Source organism: Pocillopora damicornis, chromosome 11 (genome assembly GCF_964200805.1).
Source record: "Pocillopora damicornis chromosome 11, jaPocDami1.2, whole genome shotgun sequence".
Classification (NCBI taxonomy): Eukaryota; Metazoa; Cnidaria; class Anthozoa; order Scleractinia; family Pocilloporidae; genus Pocillopora; species Pocillopora damicornis.
Window position 1 is genome coordinate 14721516 of NC_142680.1, and position 24191 is coordinate 14745706.

Consider the following 24191-nt stretch of genomic DNA (forward strand, 5'->3'; position numbering starts at 1 on the left):
TTATGCAAATTCTTCTGCGGTTCAAATAGTGTTATTCATCTGATTTCAAAAACATGGACCGGAATTCCAGCGCACAAAGTCGCGGTAGTGCACCAAGCAATTTTTATTCAATATCACGGACTCCATCCCCTTCTAGCGGTTCGAGTTCGCGAGTAAGTTCAGTTGGTCGGTCGTCATCTTCTGTCCGATCCAGCGGATCTACGCTCCTATCCTCACGAGAAACAGCGCAGCAGTTGATCACTGGCCTTGCTGCCTGCCAGAGTTCGATTGAGGAACTACTTCAGACCGTGCGAAGCTCAAACGAGCGTGTTGAAGAACTGGCCGAAAAAGTAAAAATCCTAGACGGCAAGGTAGAAAAGCTTTCTTCCCAGCCTGTAGATGGAACCCAGAGTGATTCTGATGGACGAGGGAAAAAGAGAAAGAGAACAAAATCGTCTCTTCTTGTTCAGGTGAGTTTGAAAATTTTGACTGAAAAACCTTGGATTGCTGTTGTGGTACCAGATTCCCTCTGCTAAGTTGGCGTCATTTTGAAACGATCGAACAACGATGTATATTTCGGGCGACCCTAAAAGCCGGAACGGCGGAACGGCGGAAAATGACCCCAAATCCTAAAACACGGAACGGCGGAAAATGACCCCAAATCCTAAAACACGGAACGGCGGAAAATGACCCCAAATCCTAAAACACGGAACGGCGGAAAATGACCCCAAATCCTAAAACACGGAACGGCGGAAAATGACCCCAAATCCTAAAACACGGAACGGCGGAAAATGACCCCAAATCCTAAAACACGGAACGGCGGAAAATGACCCCAAATCTTAAAACACGGAACGGCGGAAAATGACCCCAAATCCTAAAACACGGAACGGCGGAAAATGACCCCAAATCCTAAAACACGGAACGGATAGCAGGGCATGTTGCACAAATTTTGTACAAAGACACCAAGCACTTGGCTCATTTATCCCCACGACGATAACACGCGTGACTAAAATTAAGTCTTATTAATTTTTTTCTTTTACTGAGTGGTATAAATAATAATGAACCATTATGCATGAAAGATAGCTGCGTTTTCGCGTTGTTAACCTGTTTAGTTACCTTTTGTTATGCAAAATTTGCCATGAGTTTCAGTCGTGGCATAAAAAGTCGCACAGCATGTGAAAACCAACTCGACATACCACATTACAATAAACAATTGTAACTTTGATACGTTTACTGGTCACGTCTGTATTGATTTATTGAAACAATAATATCTCATATGCTTGTAAATGTGAGAACATCACAGGAACGTTTTCAGGCTTCTCAAAAGATGACAACGTTCAGCCCCAGCTCCAAACTTAGACTAGCGTGAGAGCAAGCCCTCGTTACGAGCCCTTCAATACGAGCGTTTTTTCATCCACGAATAAGTTCTGGGACTTGAGTAACACTAGTTGAAGCGAGGTTTGCAGGGTGTCACGCGCGTGGGAATTTCTCATGGCGTGAAAAGACAAAAGAAAGTTAGCCGAAGGAAGCCTTCAAGAAGAATTTGAAGAATTTCTTCGCGACCAGGTGTCCAAAACACCACCATCCTATAGTGAAATTTACGGCTTACATATCAGCGAAGAAATAAACTTTCTAAACAAAAAAGAGGCTATTTCACCAATTCGTTCAGCGGATTTCTTCTGTTCCGCAACAAATTGCAAATCATCAATTCTATGGTGTTTAAATTGCCCTTTCTGAAAGGGAAGTGTAATTCAGACGGATCTTTGGATTGTCATGGTTTACCATTATTCGAGTGGAAGCAGTTGCGAGACAAAGAAGAGGCTATCGGTCGAGGATCCTATGGTTTGGTTTCTGTGGCGAGAAACAATTCTGAGAATGTCATTATCAAAAAACTGTTAGGTGAGGACGAGAAGGAAAAGCGTCTTTTCCTCAAAGAGGCAAAAATACTCCATGGGATTAAAAGTGAACATATCGTTAGGTTTCAAGCTGTGTGCATGGAACCGTGTGCAATAATGCTTGAATATTTGTTTTTCGACTTCGCTCCCTTCGGCAGCTCAGAAATTGTCAGCAGTCTGGACCGACTTTTATAATATATTCACATTAATGAGGCAATCGAACAATTTCCACTTCAAGAAAAGATCGCCCTCGAAACGGCGATAGGGCTTGCACATTTACATGACCTTGGGATCGTCCACCGTGATATAAAGCCTGCCAATATACTGGTCTCCAACCAGCATTATTGCACTTTAAAAGACAGCCACGAAATTGAGAAAGCTTTTCAAACTAGGCCGATAATTTGCAAGCTTGCTGATTTTGGAGAAAGCCGATCCGTGATTAATCAAACAAATAATGTGTGTCGCATGGTTACGAACAACCTTGCCCGTGGAACGCCCGCTTATCGTGCACCAGAAATATTTTGCTAGAACGGATCAGCTCTGTCCTTAGTAGACCTAAAGGCTGTGGATATCTGGGCCCTAGGGATGGTATTGTTCGTCATTATCAATCCGGACTTGAAGTACCCTTTTCAGATGGAGTTGGAAAGGGTTCAAACCGGAAATTGTCTATCTGTGTTAGAAGGGCTCATTTCTAAAAATGAGAAGCCGGCTCACTCGGATCACTATTGCATGCAACATGCAGTAAATTGCCTCCGACTTCGCAAATTATCTGAATATTGTACGCGTTTCCATCCGAAAGACAGGCCAGATGCAAAATACATTGTAGATGTCTTGAAAAATGAAGACCTGTCAAACAGCAGAAACTTACCACTCACAGTCAACCAAGGAACCTGCATTGAGAATGCAACTAGCTCGTACGTTCCTGGTGATGGGACCAATGGCTGTGCATTTCTGTCCGTGGTTTTTGGCGATCACTTGCTGTGCCAAAATGAGAGGTCAACTGTCACCACATTTGAAGAAATTGCCTGCCTTGCTGAGGAAGTCATCATCGATTCCCCTCTTCAATTCAATACCTTTCGAGATAAAAGTCGGCATTACGACGTATCGGAGGCTTATGGAATTCTGAAGAAATGTAAAGTGATAAAAGAGGAGTACGAATTCAGTGAGGAAATCCTTTCAAGCCATGGAGTTTACTCAGTGTGTGCCAGAGATGAGCTAAGAGCAGTTGTGTACCAACTTACAGCAAAAAGAGAGATGAGGCTTGCCTTCTATTCCTGCGGTGGGTACATCTTTACAATAGGATGGGCATTTGGATACCTATTTATTATGGACACACATGCCATATTCCATGAGCTCGGCGGTAACGGTAATGGTTTGGTAAAAGTTTTCCTTCAAGACGATAGGCAGTTAGCTGCTGAAGATCTGTGTGCGTGGGTATGGAAACGACTCAGTCAGAGTGGAGTTAAGAGCTGTGCTCAGCAGTCTGTTGCTGAGATGACGAAGTCCAGGTAATAGCGCTGAAAAACTAAAAGCTAACATCTACTTAACTGACCACACAAGTTGATTTGAAAAATAAAGCGTCCAAATCTCCCACAAGTTCAGAATGTTTTCTGATATGGGTTAAGGAATGTAAAGAGTGAGTAGACACACAGCTAAAGGTTTGTTTCTTTTTAGTCCCTTTTGTAGTCACAAGACAACTCTAAGTGAGGATATCAAAGTACCTTCAAGTAAGTAACATTTCATACCCTCCAACTATCAAAATGAGGGAAAACTTTAATACATATGTTAATTCACTTGCTTGTGGCAGAAGATTAGAAATGGGTCTATGTAACAATCGGCTTCTTCAATTCTTCTTGTCACAAAGCGTTCGATTTTCCACACAGGTGTTGATGATGACTTGAAAGAAGAGGCATATTGTGTACAAGTTAGTATGTACCCTTTTTATAATGTGGTGCCTAGGTATAAAAAAAACCAAATAATTCTGGCTACACTTTCGACTAATTTTACCAGATATCGTGGAATGGTGCCCGTTAACCACCAGAATCCCTCTTCTCGTATGTAGGGTGAACTCAGCGACTCTATCTTAATAACCTATAAATATACTACTATAGATGCTTATAGTAATTTGTTTCTGCTTAACTCTGTAGGGGAATGATTCCTCCCAATCACCCTCTAAATCTCCTGTGAAGAAAAAAGTGAAGAGGTATACTGTTTCCCCAATTACCATATGCTTTTACGTCTTTTATGCCAGTATGCTTTTTGACTTATTTTCTATGTGGCTTTCCAGGTATCAAACCGCCATCAAGGTGGAACAAGAATTTGGTAAAAGAAAGTTAAACCTTGACCTGTCCAGGTAAAGAGTCTTGTTAAAAAAAGAAATCACACATGTCATCTTAAATGCATCCATTTGAAAACATTCCTTATCCTCATTGCTCATTGCTGTTTGTTACAGCCAATCCAGCAAAGTCCCAGATGTTATTTCCATAGACAGTTCTGAAGATGAGAATCAACATGATGCTAGTGTTTTAAGTGATAATGATGCAAACAGGTAATTAAGAACCACCTCTGCTTGTCTCTTCTAGTCTGATATTGTGTGTAGTCTCTTGTATGGTCATAAGTTGGCACATGTACTTTCTGCAAAGTTCAAATGACTTTCGAGTGGGGTGGGTGGAAATATATGAGTTTATTAAGTTGATTCACTTGTACAACGTACAAAGAACAAAATTACTCTAGTCGGGAAATCCATAGATTGCTTTATATTCTTCTTTAAATAATTGCTTACCTTTTACTAACGACCCTGTTAATAATATGAACATCAATATTGTTTCTGTCAAATAACGCTAATTGATGATGAACGCTCCAGTGACATTTTTTTTAAATATAGCACCAGCATTAAAGCTTCAGAGGAGGTTACCGTTGACAATTCCAAAGATGATGGTGTCGTAGAATATTAAAGTTGTGCGAGCATTTCTAGCGATATTGATGGAGACAGGTAATTTTCATAATTAATTAATAGGGAGCCTTTAGAAAAAATCGTCCCATGGATATTATATATCAATGAAAGGTTTATAAAGTACAGTTTATAAATTCCAAATAACAAAGTTCTCACAGTCTTTGTGTTGGTAGGTGCGGGCAAACCTTTAAACACAAAACTGACGGTGTTTGTTTAACTGAATTAACGGCCTCCACGTTAGCGCGGACATCCAAACAAACTGGAAAGATTTAATCAGCAGATACTAGGCCAACAAAGCGTTTGAGGATTTTCGACATTCCAATGAGTTCTTGTGAAAACAACTATTTTGAGGTTGAACAATATTACACCTTTCAATATATAAAGTTATTCGTTCGTTAAGATCGTGGTGTGTTCTGCAATAAGTTAAGTGAAAAGAACTCCGATTGACAGGGCGTTAGAATTGTAGACCTGGTTTTTGGTAATTGGTTAGGATATAGAAAGGGGCCTTAAAGTGTTATTTTCTGTAAGTGTGTTGTTTCGAAGATGATCCCCACTGTATTGGATTGGTTGGCTAGGGGATCTTTCACCCACACCAAACGCCCCTGTGTGCTTCTTTTTCAAACGAAAAATGCTAATGTTTTTTATAATTATTTTTAGGGTTGAGTCTGACGATGACGACTCTGAAACATTTGTGAACAGTTCTGAATCCCAGGATCACAGTGAAACTGCGTCTTTTTATCTTGGTGATAAACACATACCGGTTTATGCCTCAGAGATGAAGGAATTGTCAAACAGCGACATTGCACGGCCATTACTAGATCCTCCTGAAGATAAAGTCGCTTCGAAACCACCCGTAAAGTGTCAAGAAAACAAAATTTTCATCATTGATAAAAAGTCGCCGTATTTTCGAAACCCAGACGACTGGAAAGCAGATGGCCTTGGAGTCTACAAAAACGATGGAACTCATATTGTTGCGTATTACAAGGACAAGAATCAGGAAATCCGCTGGATATCCAAAACAAAACCAGAAGATTGCAAACGCTCCACAGTTCTTCTCAAGAGAACGTACTGGACGCACGTACAACATCCTGATTTCCGCAGAAGAGCTTATGAAATACTCAGATATAGTGGGCACAGCTTTATGCCCGAGGGATTCGTACTTTTACAGTACCGTTTCAGCGGAAAACCACATGCGATCACGACCAAACCACACGGCAATTCTAAGTCCGAGAAAGCTTTTACTCGCACCAAACCTGGAGTTTTGGAGAACATCAAGGGAAAGGTGAAAGGTTCTGCTCCTCCGTCCAAAGTGTATGAGGAAGTGTTTGAAGAGGCTGGGGGCCTACTCAAGGTTTGCAGTGTCTCAGATGTTCCCAGAAATAGAAAGCAAGTGGAGAACGCAAAATATAAGGGAAGGGAAGTTCGAAGTCAAGACGAGTTATACGACCTAACCCTCAAATCAAAAGAAGAGGAGGAAACGGGAAAAGTTTATATTCAACGCCTGCAAGTTGCACCTAGTCCGGCATGCGTTTTGGCTTCTGATCGGCAAGTTCAGGATGTTAAGCGGTTTTGTGCCAATACAACTGAACAATTTTCAGTGCTCTCCATCGACACAACTTTCAACATTGGCGACTTCTATGTGACACCTACAACCTATAGGCATCTGCTGCTGGACGACAGGAGAACTGAAAACCCCCCTCTTTTACTTGGGCCAACACTAATACACACGAGAAAGGACAGCGACACCTTCAGCTACTTTGGAGCCACACTTACAGGACTTGAAAACGGCACTAGAAACATACGATTTATAGGGTCAGACCAAGAAGATGCCGTTGAGAAGGGAATGAGTCCTTATCTTCCTGTTGCAACATGGCTTGCTTGCAAACGTCACGTGGTAGAGGACTGTAAAAGGAAGCTTCGCTCGTTAGGAATCTCATCAGAGTACCTTACAGCTTTTCTACGTGACATATTTGGGTCTGATGCCAACCATGAAAAAGGGCTCATCGATTCCGAAGGATGCATGGACTTTGATGCTAAACTTGAGAGTTTGGAAAACATGTGGAATTCAAGAGAAAAAACATCAAGGGGTACAGCACTCTCCGATTCAAGCGAAGCAGAATTCCACAAGTACTTTGTCGCACACGTTGCAGAAGACATGAAGAAGAAGATGATTTCCCCCGTTAGAAAACGTGCTGGCCTGGGGGAAGCCTTTTTTTACAACAACGCAGCAGAGTCCAAACATCAGCGGATAAAAGCACGAAAAGGGCAGATGTACGGGGAAAGAAAACTCGCCTGGACTGAAGTAGTTGACTTGCTAAAATCTATTTCTGAAGAGGAGGAAAGGAATTGCGAAAGAGCTATTGTGGATGAGGGTCCTTTCAAGATAAGGCAGCAATACAGTTCCAAGCTTCATGTTCCCTTCTCCACCTACATCGGGAAGTCGCACGCCCAAAAGGAGAAGGTTAATAGGAGAGTTCATGAAATTTCAATGGAGGCATTTTTACAACTGGAAGAAGGCTCGATCAATAATGCAAAGGCTAAGAACAAGAATCTGACCAAATGCGCTTACAAGAACATGCCAAAGTCAGTCGGTGGGAAACCTGGAGAAGCCGAACGGAAAAGAAAACGTAATCCCCAGTCCGAGCGTTCAACTAGCAAATACACAGAAAGAGTTCCTACCCCTCCGAAACCAACACTTAACACCAATACCTTCAAAGTTAAATGGCTCAAGAACTCGAGAGTTTACAGATGTTATGGGTGTCGGCAAAATATCCGTCCTAAACCCCAGAAAGGCGAAACGGAAGTTGTTCCTCCACCACCTTGGGACTTAGTTCTTGCACGACTGGAACTCCGGCTAATCTCTAATGGTGCTGGCGAGCTGAAGATGTCCATCAAGCCGGAACCAGTGCATTATCACCCAAAATTGTCCTGCATTCGCAACGCCCATGGCAAAAAGTATTATCCGTCGGTGGAAGTAACGGATGCTGACAAGGAGTTGATGGATGATATTCATCTTCGGCATTTACGAAGCGAGTTCGGTCTATGAACAGTCTGCGCAATCATGGCTACGAGGCCATAATTACCGTATTTTCTCGAATAAGCGCTCACCCCCAACGCCTTCAGACTCAACTACAGCACAATCAGTGCAAGTTAATAATCTCCTATTAAGTGCCCCACTCGATTAAGTTCTCTCCTTGTAAGAGCCCCTTCTTTTAGCCAAAAATTTAGATGAGCGCTCGGGTGCTTATTCGAGGAAATGCAGTACTTTTCAAGCCCGCTCAGCTCAGTTTGGTTTTTAATGATAGAAAAGTAATAGTATTTCAAATGTTTTTAAGTAAGCAATTGTAGCAAAAGTTTTCGCATGAGTCAACCATTGTTTATGTTATAAGACGAAACCTGTGTGAACATGATTTGTAGACAGGTCCCGTTAATGTTAGTTATTGCTGAAATTATTTCCAGTTTTTTTAAATCAACATCATTCTCACTTTTAAATTAAGCAACTGTGTGGCATATTTTGTCTAAAAATTCACTCATTATTATTATTAGGGTTAGTTGGTGAAACCTGTGTTAAGATGACTGACATTGACAGGTCCCGTTAATATTAGATAATGGTATTCCTCGTTGATTTAAGCTCGATATATTTTCACTGATAATGTCGGAGTTTTAGTTAAGATTGCGTTAACAAGAAGTCAATGCTTGTGATTGCATCACTGCATGTGGACCACGTCAAACCCTTACAGGCCTAATGTCAATTTTACTCAAAAAAGAGAGGTTGATAAAATAGTAATGGACATCCACAGCATGATATTAAACATTATTACGAGCAAAGATATTTTTTCCGGTATCGACTTAATATCCGCGGAAGTTATCCTCCTAAGGGGAAATTAGTGTGGGTACACTTGATTTTTATTTGGCTCTCTTGATCCTTTGGCCTTGCCTATAATTCCGTCTTTTAGGCTCTGGGGTAATTTTCCGCCATGCCGTCTTTTAGGAGTTGCTGCTAGCAAATCACTGGAAAAAATGGGGTCAAATCCAAGGGAAATTGGGTCTTGTTCGAGTAAGTGGGGATTTCGAGTTCGCCGGGTTCGAGTTAGCGGGGTTCTAGTGACAGGATCTATTCTCACCATGCAAATTAGAAGAATTAGTGAAATAGCCCCTTTTTTGTTTAGAAAGTTTATTTCTTCCGCTGATATGTAAGCCGTAAATTTCACAGAAGGATGGTAGTGTTTTGGACACCTGGTCGCGAAGAAATTCTTCAAATTCTTCTTGACAGCTTCCTTCTGCTAACTTTCTTTTGTCTTTTCAGGCCATGAGAAATTCCCACGCGCGTGACACCCTGCAAACCTCTCTTCAACTAGTGTTACTCAAGTCCCAAAACTTATTCGTGGATGAAAAAACGCTCGTATTGAAGGGCTCGTAGCGAGGGCTTGCTCTCACGCTAGTCTAAGTTTGGGCACGGTGGTATTTTGGACACCTGGTCGCGAAGAAATTCTTTAAATTCTTCTTGACGGCTTCCTTCTGCTAACTTTCTTTTGTCTTTTCACGCCATGAGAAATTCCCACGCGCGTGACACACTGCAAACCTCGCTTCAACTAGTGTTACTCAAGTCCCAAAACTTAGTCGTGGATGAAAAGACGCTCGTATTGAAGGGCTCGTAACGAGGGCTTGCTCTCACGCTAGTCTAAGTTTGGAGCTTGGGCTGAACGTTGTCATATTTTGAGAAGCCTGAAAACGTTCCTGTGATGTTCTCACAGTTACAAGCATATGAGATATTATTGTTTCAATAAATCAATGCAGACGTGACCAGGAAACGTGTCAAAGTTATAATTGTTTATAGTAATGTGGTATGTCGAGTTGGTTTTCACATGCTGTGCGACTTTTAATGCCGCGACTAAAACTCATGGCAAATTTTGCATAACAAAAGGTAACTAAACAGGTTTACAACGCGAAAACGCAGTTATCTTTCATGCATAATGGTTCATTATTATTTATACCACTCAGTGAAAGGAAAAAATTAGTAACACTTAATTTTAGTCACGCGCGTTATCGTCGTGAGGATAAATGAGCCAAGCGCTTGGTGTCTTTGTACAAAATTTGTGCAACATGCCCTGACATCCGTTCCGTGTTTTAGGATTTGGGGTCATTTTCCACCGTTCCGTGTTTTAGGATTTGGGGTCATTTTCTGCCGTTCCGTGTTCTAGGATTTGGGGTCATTTTCCGCCGTTCCGTGTTTTAGGATTTGGGGTCATTTTCCGCCATTCCGCCATTCCGCCGTTCCGGCTTTTAGGGTCGCCCGTATATGGGCGACCCTAAATGGTAATTTTCTCATTTACATCAGTTACATGATATTGTTCAAAATCTCAGTTAAGCTAAATGAATACATGTCAATCGCTGGTTAACTTTTTAATTTTAAAAGCTTAAGGGAAGCTGCTTGCTCTGGCTTTTCAGTCGTTCTGTTGATCGAGGTGAGAAATTTTCATGTAAGTGTGATTAAAGCTTACAAGCTTTTGTCTTGGTACCGCTCAATTTAGGTCACTTAGATTTCATTTAGTTTTTGGAGTTTTCATGAGAGGCTGAACACAACCTGTTTGTGACGTGAGTTACTTGCTTTACCGTGAAAATGGAAGTTTATAATGTTGCACTGATTGCGGCAGTATTCAAATTTGTGTAATAGGAAGAGGTTCACAAGCTCCACAATAGTAGAGACCCCGCAAGGCAATACAGAGGAAGGGAATCGTAAGTAAAAATTAAACTGTGCACTTGTTTAGAATTTAAATTCTGATAACGACCTAGTGCATGTATATCTATTTCCAACTCGCATGAAATTGTATATGATTCACGTAATGTCAGCGCAAAGACAAAGCTACACGCGGAACTCTGTGATTTAGTTGGCAATGTTTTGCTGCCATCTTTCCTATTTGAGGAAGGACTTTGAGCTTGCCGCCTAAGTATTTTGTATAACAATAGGGGCCTGTTTCCGAAAGTTTCAATTAACTTGTGCGCGCGAAAATATTTGGACCCGGTGAGTTCTCGGGACTTTTCTAGGTCCCGGCAGAAGAATCACTCATGGCAAGCTTTCTTGGGTGAGAGTTATTCCCGCTAAATAATCATTTGCGCATCGAGACATCTGATTTCTCTCTTATCACTGAGGACGAATTATGAAGAGAGTTTTAGGTTAATGGTAGGGAGAAACGACTCTAAACAATTAAAACTAGGTCGCGTTCTCATGACGTGCAATTAGATCTGGCAAGCTGAACTAGTTCAAGACACTTTCAGCATGTAGTTGACGGAAAGCTCAAAAGTACCATACATGTAGGTTCCTGTTATTTGCCTAGCGGTTAGATCGTATAATACTAAGACGAACACTGTAACTGCTGTACCTCTGCGCCATTTCCCCGCGCGTTCATAGGAAGGAAGCTGTTGACCAAAGGCCATGTTCACCAATTTTCCTGGTTTTCGCACGCTGCCAACTTTGCTACAACTGGCGGGGATTTTACAAATTGAACATCAGATTTTTGGGGATTTTGAAAGTATTCCAAGTCGATCGGCAATGTTCGAAAGAAATTTAAGGGCTAGAAAACCCGAAATAAGGAAAGAAGTCAAATCAAAATTGTGCAACGGAAATCAACTGGTAATTAAAATTTATCATGTAGGTTTCAGGGTAATTATTTTTTGTGGGACTGATATAATCTAATTAAGACCCTGTCCACACTACACCGGAGAAATTTGAAAACGGACTTTTTACTCTGAAAGCGCATCAAATGTTCACCGTTCACATTCCGCCGGAGAAATTTGAAAACGCAACAATCAACGGCGACAAAAACTCTTGAGTGCATCCTTGAGGGTTAGGATTAATCACAAGATTATCGTGAAGTCATTGTTTTCGAAAAGCTCCGCTTTTAAAATGTTCTCTGTCCACACTAAAACGCAAGGCCAAATTCCTTCAGTTTGAAGAGCGTTTTCGGAAAGCTCTGTCTTCGTCTCCGGATTAGTGTGGACGGTAGGCTTAACCGTGGAATGAAGCTGCGTTTTCAAATTTCTCCGACGCAGTGTGGACGGGGCCTAAGGCAGGCTTGAAGACCCATGAGCACTTTTTCTCATATGTAGACTTGGACCCATACATTTAACCCAAGTTTAAGAGTGAATAAGTAAAGGCACTGAGAAATTTTTTCACCGAGATACAGAGGCCTAAATATTTTGTATATTTTCTCCCTGTCAGGGTCACCAGCCCTCACAACACAAAGGTAACTCAGCTGATTGTTGATGAACTTTGCCGCCAAGGCCACCGAGGTGGATTTGGTAAAGCTGCTGTACAACGTAAGTTTACTATACAAGCAATTTAAAACTAGAGGACACCACTGCAACCAAGATTTATTGTCCATAACAGATAATCAGGCCTCAATCACGCAATTTTGAAATTAAAGCCTTTCTTGTTTTGTTCAGGAACTGCCAAAAAGTATCATGAGCACTTACGGAGGACTGCCCTTGGAAAAATAACGGATGAAATAAAATTGAAAAATAAGAAAAATCTTCGAAAAGAACGAGTAAGTATACATTTAATATGCATTAAAATAACTTAAATGATACATTTTGAATGATGCAATGAAAGTTAGTTGAAAAGTACTAAAAAGCAAATTTTTCTTTATCTCATAGAGATATGAGAGAAGAAAAGCTCATGTCAAGGATGAGACTGAGTCCCGTGCCTTCGCAAAGTTAAGTAAAGAGCACATGTCTAGTGACGATGATGACACAGATACTGATGAAGGTGAAGGAGGATGGGTGTCTAGGCCCCCAAAATACAGGAGCAAAACTCTTGAAGCTTCCTAAACAAGTAAGAAGCATGCTAAAGGTTTAGTCCTTTACTGATATTTCTAATAGCAAGAAAGATGGAAATGTTTCTATCCTTAAGAATTGTCCAGTATTGCCAGACTGTTCCTTGTTATTGACAATGATGGACTGTAAATGTCAGGTAGGCTTTAAAGTCAGTTTATTTGTTAGTCACCTATTAGCGCTTTTTTGCCTGGTTTTTTTTAAGGGTTGGATTTACTTCACGGTTTCAGTCAAGTCAATGGCATCTTCTAATTATAATATTATTATTGTTTTAGGCTTGACAAGCGCAGCGAAGACAGAAAACGCAACAAACAAAAGGTGGAAACGAACAAAGGCTTGTAAAGGGGAGCCTGTAGAAAGAGACCCACCCACAGGTTCTCCTAAATGGGCGCTGTCCGATGAATGGAGGGAAATCATGCAAAGGAGAGAGCAGGAACAAACGGAAATGTAAGAATGCTGCTTAGCCTTAACACTCCTTATTGGATGCTGTCGCTTTTACTTTTAGTTTACCAACTATGAAAGTGAAGCACATAAGAATGTATAAACTATGTGAACCGATGTAAAATTCTCTGTCTCTATATATTGCATGCTATGAAAAATTTCGTAATATGCTTGTTTCCTTTATACAAGGTTGTTACATTGTTTAACTAACATTTTTTTGGTTCAACAGAGAACTTGAGGATGAAGAGACCACTGACGAAAGCAGAGCGGAAGAAAGAGAAGGAGAAGAAAGTGATAATGACAGCTCCTCAGGAAGCGATTGTGATTTTGAGAACGAATAGTTTGTTTTTCTGTGTGTTAAAAGAATAGTGTGATTGTACATAAATCTCAACTTTTAATCATTGGATTATACCTTTCGTAAATTAGATTTTCAACTTTCATTCTTCTCATTATTATTAACAATACTATTTTTGAGAAACACAAATGTTAGGTTTTTTAAATTTTTTTTTAATGTAAATGTACTACGAAAAAAATAACACGTGACTGAGGAATACTGAAATAAATTAACAGCTATTTGTAATTGAAGCATGAGATGATTCACGATTTTATGATTCCACCTAGATCACACCTAAGCAATGCAAAAATCTTTAACGCTGAATGTACCCCGTAAGAATACTCGAGAATGGTGAATTTTCCCATTAAGATTGCTCAAAAAAGGCTCGTTAAAGCCCCACAATACGCACCTTCTACTATCAGTACCTTTCCTGCTTCATGCAGTATACATCATATATACGGACTTGTGTAATAATGAATAAGAAATCCTGCAACGACTGTATACGTGCCTTCCACACAAAATCAGTATACCTCATAATTCCTTCAGTATACAACATGTATACTGAAACGAGTACTGGCGTATAAGAAATCCTGCTACAAGTGTATAAGATCCTGCTATTTTCTTGGCATAGCCTGACGTATACTGATCCTTAAACAGTACCTTATACATCATGACACCTCCTTATAGATCCCGCACACGACTTTGTGTACTGACTGTATAAGACCTACATAAGGGACCGTATTCGGATTATTTCATGCAGTGTGGTTGGAGGTGTCATTGATGCCTTTTCCAAATATGCGTGGGCTCAACCCATTGAAAAGAAAACAGGAAAAGATGTGACAGATGCTTTTGCCAAGATACTCAAAGAAGCACAAGGGATGAAACCCCAAACATTAAAGACAGATGCAGACGAAGAACTTTACAACCAGACATTTCAAGAGCTGTTAAAAAAGAAATACATTCATCACTTTTCTACCCATGGAGATGCCAAAGCCAGTATCGTCCACCGATTTAATAGAACCCTTAAATCGAAATTGTATCTTTATTTCACAGCTGCCAATACACTCAAATATGTAGACATATTGCCCAAACTTGTCAATCAATACAATCGCATCTATCGCAGGAGTACTAAAACCACATCCAATAACAAAGAAGTGTGGAACAGTTTGTATGGGAAATATCAGACTGAGAAGAAAAAGGAACCTGCATTTAAAGTAGGCGATAAAGTCTGATTGAATAAAAAATTTAGACCATTTAAGAAAGGGTATCTACCAGTATGGACTGAAGAAGTGTTTCATTTAAGTGAAGTTGTACCCGAATGAAAAAAACATTTAAAGTGAACTCTGTGTTTGTAGTGATCACATGATGAGAGCAGGAAGTTTGAGATGCTTTAAAGTGTATGTGCCAAATGAACAAGGAGGTGATGCTCTCATGTGCTGGCAGACCCCCTCACCTTACGCCCCACTGCCTTTTATTGGAACTTGGGGTGATTCTCAAATAGGCACTGGAGTCAAAAATATGGCTAAAGACTTTTTTTAAGGGTGTGAAAGGAGGCTTTCCACGAGCTGTCAAGAACAAACCTCTTTTAGAATTCCCATGTGGTGTCAAGAGAGGGGTCAACCAAGTTCTTCACCCTGAAAAAGCTAGTGGAGAAGATCAAGGTAAAATGCACAGCGTGCTACAAGAGGGGGAGCATCGAAGTGGTAGCACAACACACCTGTCCTGATGCCCTCATATCCTGTTCGTTAGGGGCTGCCAACACAGTATTAAAGGAAAGGATGAGCCAACTCATAAGGAGGAATGTCTCTATGCAGTCATCGCATGTGAACAATGCCACCAGAATGCCACCATGGCCAACAAGGAACTTCATCTTGAAAAGACTTGCCCAAGGGGAGAAATCCATTGCCCTCTAAAATGCAAGAAGCATCCGAGAAGGTGTGGTCACAAAGCGTTGTACATTATCATTTCAAACTTAAAAATGAAATTCTCTTTATGTGTGTAACAAAACCATCTGGTGTGGGTATGCAGTTTCTTGTATTAGAATTTTTAAGCTCAGCCCATACTAGCATGTCCAACTTTGAAAATTGTTCCTGAGTTCAAGGTTTTCTTTATCTTTCCCACATGTATGATAATTTTTATTTTTTTAAGAATATCATCTTTAAATATATAAATCTCTTGAACTTTGGAAAGCTTCCCTTCAATTCGCTCCTCTGTCTAAGATTAAAACTGATCCAAAATTAGCCCCAAAAGTTTACTTTGAGACTCAAACGCTGTGTTATTGGGAAAATATCCTGGATTTGGCTTGTCTGATCATAATCTTTATCACTTTCAAGAATCAACAGCAAATGAAATAAACAAATAAAAAAAATGAGTTAAGCTGAACAGTTGCGACTTCTTTTCCTCATTACTAAATACCTTCATGTAGGTTTTACTTTTCGTTTACTCTTAGGATGGAGTTGCAAACCCATCTGCTTGTATGCGAGGAGAGGCAGCGACAATGTAAAGTCCATGGATGCCATTTTGCTGGGAATTATAGGGAGATGGAGCAAGCAGAAAAGCATGTATCACTGCTGACAGAGAAGAGTGAAAAGCTCTTAGACGTATTACTTAAAAAAGTAAGGCTGACTGAGGCTAATGCTCCTAAACGTTTTCCCCTCTCAATCTTTAATTGCTACTTAATAGCTGGCATGCACGTCACTGCGTGTCCACAGATTTTTTAACAGTTCTACAAAACTTTGAACAGATTTCTGCCTGCAAAGGTGTGTGTGGCAATTCTCAATGCAATAGTTGGTTCAATAAGTTTATTTCACTGCTTTTCCTTCAAAGGTATTTGCAAGGAGGGCTGTCAAATGTTGTAACATCCTTGGAAGGCCCTGAACTGGACAGTGATTTGAAAAATTATGAGGAAATTCTTAGAAGGAACAGAAGCAACTTGCTTCATACACACTTCATTGATGGCAAAAAAAGAGCAGATACCCAGTTGCAAGTGCTATATGTAACTACAGAAGACAGAGCTCTGGCAGAAGACATAAGGAATGCATCCAAAGATGAAATCTTCAGGAGAATAGCTGAAAAGCTTCTGCTGCTCACTGATGAGGAGACAAGGGAGCCTCTGTCAAGCAGATTTGGAGCTATCAAAGCACAGCCCAGCAAAGTTAAAAAGGAAACTCTTGTTTTGTTGTATAATGAGATTGTGGAAGAGCTACAGAACCAAGAGACACAGGAAGAGGTGTGTATCCTTGACACCATTGAGGAAGATAGAGAAGCTGATTGCAGCTCGAACTGATTTATTTCTATGTCAGTTAATGTTAGTTGACATTTACGTGTAGGTCTGGTACAATTTCATATTTATTTTATTGTACCCCATGAAAACCCTGGGTAAGATTGTTTGTAAGGTGAATTTCAATGCCCAAGCTCTGCCACTGATTTTACAGTGGTAAGTCAACAGTGCACTGATTTGAATAATAAGGATTTGGTAAGATTGTTCCTTTTCACATAACTGTAGGTGGCTCAAAATCTAACTGGCTAGGTAATGTAGCAGTTTTCAGTTTTTGATAGAGTTAAATTAGAAACTCTTCGAGCTGGCAATTTCAGGAAACCCAGTATTTGTGAGAGTATGAGACATGAGAAAACATTTTAAGAGAGAATTTTTCTGGAGACCGCGTGAAATCAAAAAAATGTGGCACATGCCTAGAAAAAGCCCTACCTTCATACTTTGCTCAAAGATACCTTAGGGTAAGTCTATAAACGTGGTATAATGTTTTTGTTCAGAACTGTTTTTATTTTCTAGAAAATCACCAAACACTGTATCGAGCCCCAACCGCCATAACAGTGGCCGAAATGAAGCCGACGAGTAGGGCAACAAAAACGTTATTCTTCAAAAGCGCAAAAGAAAGCAAATCTTTCCGAATATTATCTATTTGTATACGAGATATTAACAAATGATTTGAACCTAATAACGGGATTATTGATATAACTATGAATTATTGGCGAATATTTGAAAATCGCCAAAATTTGATTGATTAAAATTTCATTTTGGAGCAGTTTTTCAATAAAAATTTTTCCTACTCGGTATAACTCGGAATCACTTGAGATGAGCATTTCTGAAAATTGGAAACGATGTTCTTTTCAAGGATATAAAAATTAATTTGGGGTTCTTAATTACTGCGAAGAGATAGCCCGATCTATTTCGTGCAAATCGCAACGCCGCCATGTAAACAACGGCAGATAATCCAATTATTCTTTTATTATCGAAGCCATAATTTCTGCAAAATCTTACTGCTTTGAGCTGTGCTTTATCAGAAACTCAATATGTTACCCTTACCTTCTGAAATCAGTGATTAAGGAATGATGTTTCCATTATTTTTGTTTCAAATCGCCATGTTCACTTGAAAAGTGTTTACAACGTCCGGCTTGACCATTTACAATACTCGAAGCTGTTCATAAATCATCGCAGACCATCGCACCTCTTGACTTCATCCTTGGGATTATGCAATCCAAGCAGGGAGAAAAGCCAATTTCTCACCTAAATATAAATAAAATAAATGAGGTATTTAAAGAGGAATCCAAACTAATCACAGATAGTTTCAAGCAGGTCTTCTGAATCAGACCAAATTTGTGTTTAAAAATTTTTAGGATTTTAGGAGAGAAGAAAACCAAGTAACCTGGAGATAAATGCTTTTACTAACTCTTAGCAATGATTCACAATGTTATGTACAAAAGGTAATGAACTACAAAGATATTTTTTGCCCTTCTTTAATAGCTTTTAAATGTTGAAGTAACTATAAATTAAGTACATGTATATCATTAGTGCCTGTTTCGAAATACACCAAAAAGTGAAACAAACAAATGTTTGCATACACTATACCTTGCTAAGATTTCCAAGATTTCTGAAAATCCTCAGCCAATCCAATGCAGTCATGGTGCCATGCTGCCACACTTTTGACTCCTTGTTTTTCTCCTCAAGGCAGATACTGAATGTGTTCATCCATGCCGTTGGCCTGATCTGAAATTCACAATGTAGGCTTATAAAGGTCCGATAAATAATTGTCATTTTACTTTAAATTGCCCAGCCACAAAGTATGGTTAAAATTTATGGTTTACACGATACTCCGATGGATTTCAACAAAGGAATCCGCCTGGTAGTTAGCACACTAACAGACTTTCAACATCCGTGCACTCGAGCAAAAACCTCGTGCACTCGATTGGAATTTTGACAAATTGAAAGCAAATTTATTCTAGTTTTTGAAAAGATTTTTTTTTGGAATCAAAAAAAATGTTGCATACCTGAAAACCTCAACTAAAGAGGTGTTACTCCTTGATCGAGCCCTCCGCAACAAGCACCTCCACCCGACTTTTCAACTGAATTTTTCTGTCTTGTCAACGCGACCGCCATCCATTCTATGCTTGTTGTGTGTGATTACTTGTCTTCTGTACTTTTGCAAGGTTTCATGGGATATGCCTTGGAAACAAAGTCGCTAGGGCTCGAATTAAAGTAATGAATGGGTTTCCTCGAGGTCCCACTACGACATCCATATTGGTGACGTCATCAAGTATCCAGAAATGGATATGGCCCGGACTGGTTAACATTGCCAATAAGCTTTTGAATATGGAGGAAGAGGAAAATCATGTGTTACAAAACATAACACGGCAAGCTTTATTTGAGCAAAATTCTGAGAAGGCAAGCCCATTTCAAACCATGAGACAGAAAATAGACAAAAACAAGCATTTAAAGGAATCTTTGGTCTTGTTGTAAGTATAAGAAATTAAACAGATTGTACAATTTAGGATTTGCTCATTAATAATAAGGGAATAAATCCCTACTTTGATGAAAAGAAAAGCACCTTAGCATACAGCTGTTAAAGACACCAAATTCTGCTTACAGCATTCAAACATGCCTTTACAATTGATAGCTGTATTACCAGAGACAGAAATGTAAGGTCTCTTCTCTTGTTTTGCACCAGCTAGGGCTCTGTTTGAACCAGCTAGCTAGGCTAACTTAGATGTTTCTGTATCAGTATGACAATTTGTTGGAATAGAATAAATGAACACGCATCATGTTATGTCCCCTGAACAGGAACCTGTGAACCGTCTGCTTGGAAACTTCCATGGTCATCGACAGAAAGGTGCAAAAAGAAGAAGGGTTCAATTAAATGATGAAGTCATGGAGATCCCTCTTCTTAAAAGTTTAGAGCAGTGGTTGAACTACCCCTCAATTTTGAAAGGGGTAAACAAACTATGGTGAAGTCAATCTACACTACACAATCGGTTTTGATGGTACTTCTAAGCCTCGTACAGCAGAGAAAATTTTCACAAGCTCTCCTGAGAAATGGAAGTTACTTTTCCATATGCTGACTCTGAAGTTTCGCGAATACTTAATCGGATTTTTCAACCTGGAGATCAGCTTCCATACTCAAATGCATCTAAAATTTCTAATTTTCAAAGCGGTTTAGATAATGGTTATAGAAACCACAGAAAACAAACTTTAGTCTTAATTTCTTCAAGCCATGACTAGCATGGTACTGGCCCTTGAGTGATTTTTACTGGCCCAAAATGATGTGATTTGAATGAATCTTGAAAAAATCTGCCTATCCATTGGGCAAGTGAGAGTAAGAATTCACTAGCCTAATCAGAAAATCCACTGTTCCTGGGCTATCATACATAACTTTCTTTGCACACTGTAGTTGTAGAGTTGAGTCAAAGTATTCATAAAGGAATTTAAGACCACTGAAGCTTAATGTCTTTCTTTCATGTGTACCACTTAACAAATTCAATTGTGTTGGTTATTTGCTTCCCTAGTGGCATTAGGGAGACTGGACAGGGTGGAGGAGGTACTTCTACGTGAGAGGGAACTTTACCAAAACTATGCTGTGCTGGAGTCCTTACCTGTCTTCTTAAATCTCACCTTTGAAGAGGCTAGTATTGAATATTATAGCTCCACTATACATGGAAGTCTGTGTCTAACTAGTGTGCTAAACATATGCGAAAAATGCAAAGATATGTGTGGAAGGTTCCATACATGTACATTTTTGTCCACTTCCTTTGCATGTGTGCATGTTAGAGTTGCGACTAATGTGGTTATAGGGGCTCCCTACTCTAAGCATACAAGGTATTTGAGTGAAACTACATAAAGCTCTAAGTAATGCTTCAATTTCCCTTTCACTGAGGGAGGGAAAAGAAGAAATAGGACTTAAATTTTAGTGACTTGGCTTTCAACAGGTTTCCATTAAGCTCCTACCCAATCAAAACACCCCAAAGAATACCCAAAAATAAATTGTACAGCAACAACCCCTTCCTCTGCATTCTTAATAGCATTTGCACTATCACTATCATTACAAAGAAATTTCAAATCAAACTCTCCTTCCAAACACATTTCAATTCTGTTAAAGAACTGGAAAAGTAGATTTCTCTGAAAAAACCAAATTTTCCTCAATCAAATGCTTCTCTTGTTTGCTTTTTTGCAGATATACTACCAGGCAAAGATAGATTTTAAAATGTTTACACTAATTATCATAAAACTGGGCGATAATTTTGATCCTGTGCGAAGGTTAGCTGCTTGCTGTTTGTTGTTATAAAATTAGGATCTTGTGCCTGTACAGCTACAGTGTAGTTATTAAGACAGTATTACCTTGAAGTTCAAATTTCATTGCCTAGTACTAGAAATTCAAATAAGGCTAAGGGATTCCTGGTCAGAAACTGAGACAGGTCATATATCAGCCATTTCCAGAAGTCATAGCATTATGTTACTAAACATGACATGACACAACACTCCAACAACTAGAGTATGCACATGTTTAACAATTTTCCAACTTATATCAAATTCCATACTCAGGTTATCAAAGTGAGAATAATTCCCATTTGTCAACAAATCCTTAAAAGTAATCAGTTTTGTTTCTATTTTTAACTATCTGCAGAATTTGTAGCATGCTCCAAACATTATCAGTTGATCTGTACTACTGGATGGCATGTATGGAGAGTGCAAGTGGGAGAAGAGGTAAATCAATTATCCCAAAGCTGATTCTTGGTATAGATGGTGTACACTGAAGAGAATTAAGCAGTATAGCAATTCAAGAAGAAAGCCAGAAAAATTCTCCGTTTCGTCAGCTTTCATCTGATCATTGTCCATACATTTACACACAAACATGATAAAAGTATGACAGGTAAAAAAGGTTCCCTTCAGTAATTATAGACCTTACAGATAATGGATGCCCTCTGCAGCACTCAGCTGCACATAACTACATTGTGTTTTACTGGAAAGTTGTCATCGTTAAAACATTTTAAAATTGGATACTATGGTAAATGTAATAAAATAGAACAATAATGATATACTGTAAAAAGAGTTGGTGTTGTTCATTGTGGCGAGTATACTATGTTTTGATATATTATCACCAACAACTTCACTCAAAGATTTACCATTCAAAGCTGATTAAAAAATTTTTCTCTCAAGTTATTTATTGTTCAAGTAGTTTACATCAATTGCAGATGGATACTACTATTTTATCATAGAGAGTTTCGTAAAAATCTCTCTTTTTTCAGTGATATCAAAGTTTGGCCTAAATAAAGACGAGAGTCAGATTTTTTCCTGGCACCAACCTCTGGCAGGCCAGTCCTGGTTGAACGTTTTTCAGGTAGGTTTTCATATTTTAGAGTAACCTTCATACATACATTATTTACCATTTTCTGTAATCTGCACTTTTCAAACATACACAGTACAGCACTTACCCTTTCAATCATGCAATCACAATGAAAATACAATATGCACTTGACAGAAGGATGAAAATGATACACAAGATATTGGCAAGGAAAAAGAGGAAACATCTTTTGCAGTAGTTGAGACTACCTTTCTTGCCAACACCAAAAGTTGCAATGTTGAAAGACACTCTTCCTTGAAAGTTCATAACTTGTTTTGTTTCGGCCAGACCCTTGCCAACATCAACATGGGTGACATTGAAGATTGCATTCAGCAGGGCCAATTGGCCCTTCTGAATTTAAAGAAGAAATGGTAAGATAATCAGCTCAACAAAATTCCTTTATTATTAATCCCATAAAGTAGACACTTGTCATGACTCATATACGAGTCATAGAGAACCATATTAAATCAAACAGTGGCCCAAATTTGCTTGTAGCACCTAACTTACTTTCAGAAAAAACATGCTACATGTACCACTTTTACAGTCCAGGTTTCAAAGTGTACCTAACTGAGGCAAATTGTTCTATATTTTTCTGTCAGCAATAAAAAGGAGGATCAAACCACTAAGATGGATATGGAGGTGAATAGTATAATATTACATACCTCTAAAATGTCTCTAACATATCCTTACAATATGTTGCGTTCCACTAAAGCCAATTCATAAAGTTTTGACATTGATGAATGATAAAAGTATAAGTTTATGTCAACAGAAAAACCAGGCCAATGAACATAGAGAAGTATGTCCTGGAGTGTTCATCAAATATTTAATGTCATGCTAGTGTCTTTGGTGATGAGTAGGAGCAAAACTTTTCATTTTTTAAAAGCAATAATTTCCAATATTGCCCACATACTACAAGACCAACCAGGAGATAAAAGAAAGAAAAAAATCTTTCTATAACATTAGGTAAAAAGTTTACATCACTATGAATAGAGAATATTGGAATCAAAAGAACGACTCCATAGATAGCAGCTCCAGCAAGGCTTGTAAAGTTAACCTCTCAAAATTACTAGATAATTGCTGCAGTTATTTTCTGGCCGACAGACCTCTTTGGTGTTTTAATTCCCCTTCCTCTCTACTTGGAATGAAGTCAACGAAGTTCAGCAGAGCAAAACATAAGAAATGTTTTTCCCTTTTAATTTCATAGTTAAGAGAGGTAAGGGGTCAGCGGGTACTGCCTGAGGACAAAGAGGGCATTACAATAATCCTACGGTATGGCAGTACCCGACTGAAACGCAAATTCAAAGCAACTGCTCTTTTCCAGGTATTTACAGTAACTTGTGTATGAGTGGTTAATATGAATACATTTATGATCAATTATTGGAATGATAAACACAATGTTTCCATCTCTCTCTTCTAGGGATTTACAATAATACATTTTATTCAAGATATTTAGATATTTTATATATGTACATGGTCACTTACTTAGAAATATTAATCTCTTCCTTTTATTGACAAATACTTCCTGCTCAGAGGAAACAAAACTGAATTATATTGATTTACAGTTTAACTGAATATTTGAAGTACCCTCAATACATGACAAGAAAAAAGCTGCTCCAGACCCCTAATTCTAGTTTAAAAGGCAACCCACTTTCCAAATGAAAGGAGCACCAGCCCACTGCATGCTATTTTGTATTTTTCCTAGTTACAATTCGCATTAGAGACATTTTTGAAAGAAATTTATCTCTTAACAGGAGGTGTATGACTGGGCAGGGTCACAACAGAATGTGCCCCTAAATTTTACTCTGCAGAGACAAAAGCACGTGGTCAAACACCAAGATCCCCTTCTGGGCAAGGAGGTGCTAGATATCTGTGAGAGGGTACGTACATAAAGTTGTATCTATTATGTTGATTTTTTCTTACACAACGGGAGTCCCAGTAGGGTTCAAATTTTGCCCTCTTTGTTACTGAAATAACATCATAAGACAATAAAATATTATTGCAGCCGCCAAAACCTTTAAGAAAAATAAATAAACCCGTTGATTTAATTAAGTTCTTTAATTTTACTTCAGTTAAAACAACGTACCTTGTCTTTTTCGATTTATCAGAGTAAAAAATTCCGAAAATCCTTG

The 24191-nt window shown here is 39.1% G+C and overlaps 2 protein-coding genes, 2 long non-coding RNA genes, 1 other non-coding gene and 1 pseudogene across 8 annotated transcripts; 5 read left to right on the plus strand and 1 right to left on the minus strand.

The window, feature by feature from the left end:
* Nucleotides 1–53: 53 nt before the first annotated feature.
* Nucleotides 54–13455, plus strand: LOC113672859 (uncharacterized). Its single transcript, XR_016180814.1, has 7 exons — nucleotides 54–449; nucleotides 10502–10563; nucleotides 12047–12144; nucleotides 12271–12371; nucleotides 12481–12658; nucleotides 12933–13104; nucleotides 13328–13455. It is a non-coding gene; the product is annotated as an uncharacterized LOC113672859 (transcript).
* On the plus strand, nucleotides 1692–4828 carry LOC149037728 (uncharacterized; annotated as a pseudogene). The gene is made up of 7 exons (XR_016181359.1): nucleotides 1692–3382; nucleotides 3549–3601; nucleotides 3758–3798; nucleotides 4022–4077; nucleotides 4162–4227; nucleotides 4327–4422; nucleotides 4759–4828. The product of XR_016181359.1 is annotated as an uncharacterized LOC149037728 (transcript).
* LOC149037729 (uncharacterized) lies at nucleotides 4841–7932 on the plus strand. The gene is made up of 2 exons (XM_089186504.1): nucleotides 4841–4866; nucleotides 5485–7932. Exon 2 carries the CDS (start codon nucleotides 5603–5605, stop codon nucleotides 7871–7873), a length of 2271 nt encoding a protein of 756 aa, XP_089042630.1. The 5' UTR covers nucleotides 4841–4866; nucleotides 5485–5602; the 3' UTR covers nucleotides 7874–7932.
* Nucleotides 13456–17192: 3737 nt separating the features above from the next.
* LOC149037730 (uncharacterized) lies at nucleotides 17193–19032 on the minus strand. 2 transcript variants are annotated; one of them, XR_016181396.1, is made up of 3 exons: nucleotides 18719–19032; nucleotides 18300–18437; nucleotides 17193–17957 (listed from the first exon to the last, which is right to left on the minus strand). It is a non-coding gene; the product is annotated as an uncharacterized LOC149037730 (long non-coding RNA). The 2 variants fall into 2 exon arrangements; XR_016181397.1 differs by having other exon boundaries at nucleotides 17891–17957; nucleotides 18293–18437; nucleotides 18719–19030.
* Nucleotides 19033–20899: 1867 nt separating this feature from the next.
* LOC149037731 (uncharacterized) lies at nucleotides 20900–22260 on the plus strand. Its single transcript, XR_016181398.1, has 3 exons — nucleotides 20900–20978; nucleotides 21346–21425; nucleotides 21968–22260. It is a non-coding gene; the product is annotated as an uncharacterized LOC149037731 (long non-coding RNA).
* Nucleotides 22261–22343: 83 nt separating this feature from the next.
* LOC149037732 (uncharacterized) lies at nucleotides 22344–24178 on the plus strand. 2 transcript variants are annotated; one of them, XM_089188459.1, is made up of 4 exons: nucleotides 22344–22433; nucleotides 22662–22701; nucleotides 23267–23383; nucleotides 23814–23966. In XM_089188459.1, the coding sequence occupies exons 1-4, from the start codon at nucleotides 22369–22371 to the stop codon at nucleotides 23949–23951; spliced, it is 360 nt and encodes a 119-aa protein (XP_089044585.1). In that variant the 5' UTR covers nucleotides 22344–22368; the 3' UTR covers nucleotides 23952–23966. The 2 variants fall into 2 exon arrangements, with proteins under 2 accessions (XP_089044585.1, XP_089044586.1); XM_089188460.1 differs by lacking the exon at nucleotides 23267–23383 and having other exon boundaries at nucleotides 23814–24178.
* The last annotated feature ends 13 nt before the right edge of the window (nucleotides 24179–24191 follow it).